This window comes from Perkinsus marinus (genome assembly GCF_000006405.1).
Source record: "Perkinsus marinus ATCC 50983 genomic scaffold scf_1104296976692, whole genome shotgun sequence".
Taxonomy (NCBI): domain Eukaryota; phylum Perkinsozoa; order Perkinsida; family Perkinsidae; genus Perkinsus; species Perkinsus marinus.
In genome coordinates, this window is record NW_003200372.1 from 1 (window position 1) to 1163 (window position 1163).

At 50.9% G+C, this 1163-nt stretch overlaps 1 protein-coding gene across 1 annotated transcript; it reads left to right on the forward strand.

Moving 5' to 3' along the window:
- Positions 1-152: 152 nt before the first annotated feature.
- Positions 153-1071, forward strand: Pmar_PMAR026208 (pumilio, putative; the record flags this gene model as incomplete). The annotated part of the gene is made up of 1 exon (XM_002764599.1): positions 153-1071. A coding segment is annotated over exon 1 (826 nt), but the record flags the coding sequence as incomplete, so codon positions are not given.
- Positions 1072-1163: the final 92 nt, after the last annotated feature.

A 1163-nucleotide genomic window follows, 5' to 3' on the forward strand; every position in this document is an offset into this window, starting at 1 on the left:
ATCAGCGCTGATGTCTGGAAATGGATCGTGGCTATTCACTTTCGGCCCATCTGTTTACGTAGTGTTGGTTCAATCATAGCTGCTGTATGAACAGCTCGAGACTGGGGGCTATCAGTTATTAGTATAATTTTATGGTTACCCGACATGACAGCGACCGTCGTCGTCCTCTTGCATCAGACGTTTTGTTAGAGCTCCTCGACTCACCTGACGAATCTTGGGATAAGTCCGATGGGGCGGAGGTAGACATGAGCTGGGCGGATGTTTTCAAGTACCTACCAACGACGGAGATACCATTGGTGCTGCAGAGGCGTGTCAGAGAGCAGTTAAATTCTGAGGCCTCGACGAAGCCAGTTTCAACTGCTCGTAGAAGCAGTAGTTTGAGACCGTCCTTGTCCCCGGCGGGATCTGATGAAGTGCTGTTCGGCTCGGCATGCAGTGTGGTAGAAGATGGCATTATAAAACCGCATCGGCAAGCCCCGTTGGTGACTCCTCCATTGGTGATGGTGACAGAGTCTCCGTCTACCAGTGTGCCGCCAGCAGGAGGGAAAGGGAGAAAGAAACGAGCGCAGCAGCAGAAGGAGGCACAGAGAGAAGCGGCGAAGAGTGAGCTCCAAGAATTATGGCAGCATGCTACGACGATATATGATGTTAAGGGACATGTCCTTCAACTCGCCACGGACCAGTGGGGGTGCCGCTTTGTCCAGCTGAGGTTGGAAGCACCTGACGAGGGCGAGGCTAACTTGATCGTATGCGAACTGTTGGAACATATCACGGACTTGTCCACGGATAGTTATGGTAACTACGTCGTACAGAAGATGATTGAGGTGAGCGCTGATGTCGAGACTAGATTGGGATTGATAGTTGACCAACTAGTTGGAGAGGTCTTTAGACTCTCAGTGCATGTGTATGGGTGCCGAGTGATCCAGCGGGCCATTGCGGCGACGTGCGTGCCTTTACCACAGCAACATGCTCTTGTGATCAGCGAGTTGAAGGGGAGAATACAGGAGTGTGTGGAGGATGCTCATGGCAACCATGTGGTTCAGAAGATTATTGAAATAGAACGGCCTGTGGAAAAACTTCAATTTATAGTAGATGCATTAACACCATCAGCGAGCTGGCTAGCTGCTCATGCATGCGGCTGTAGAGTACTTCAGAGGTTACTG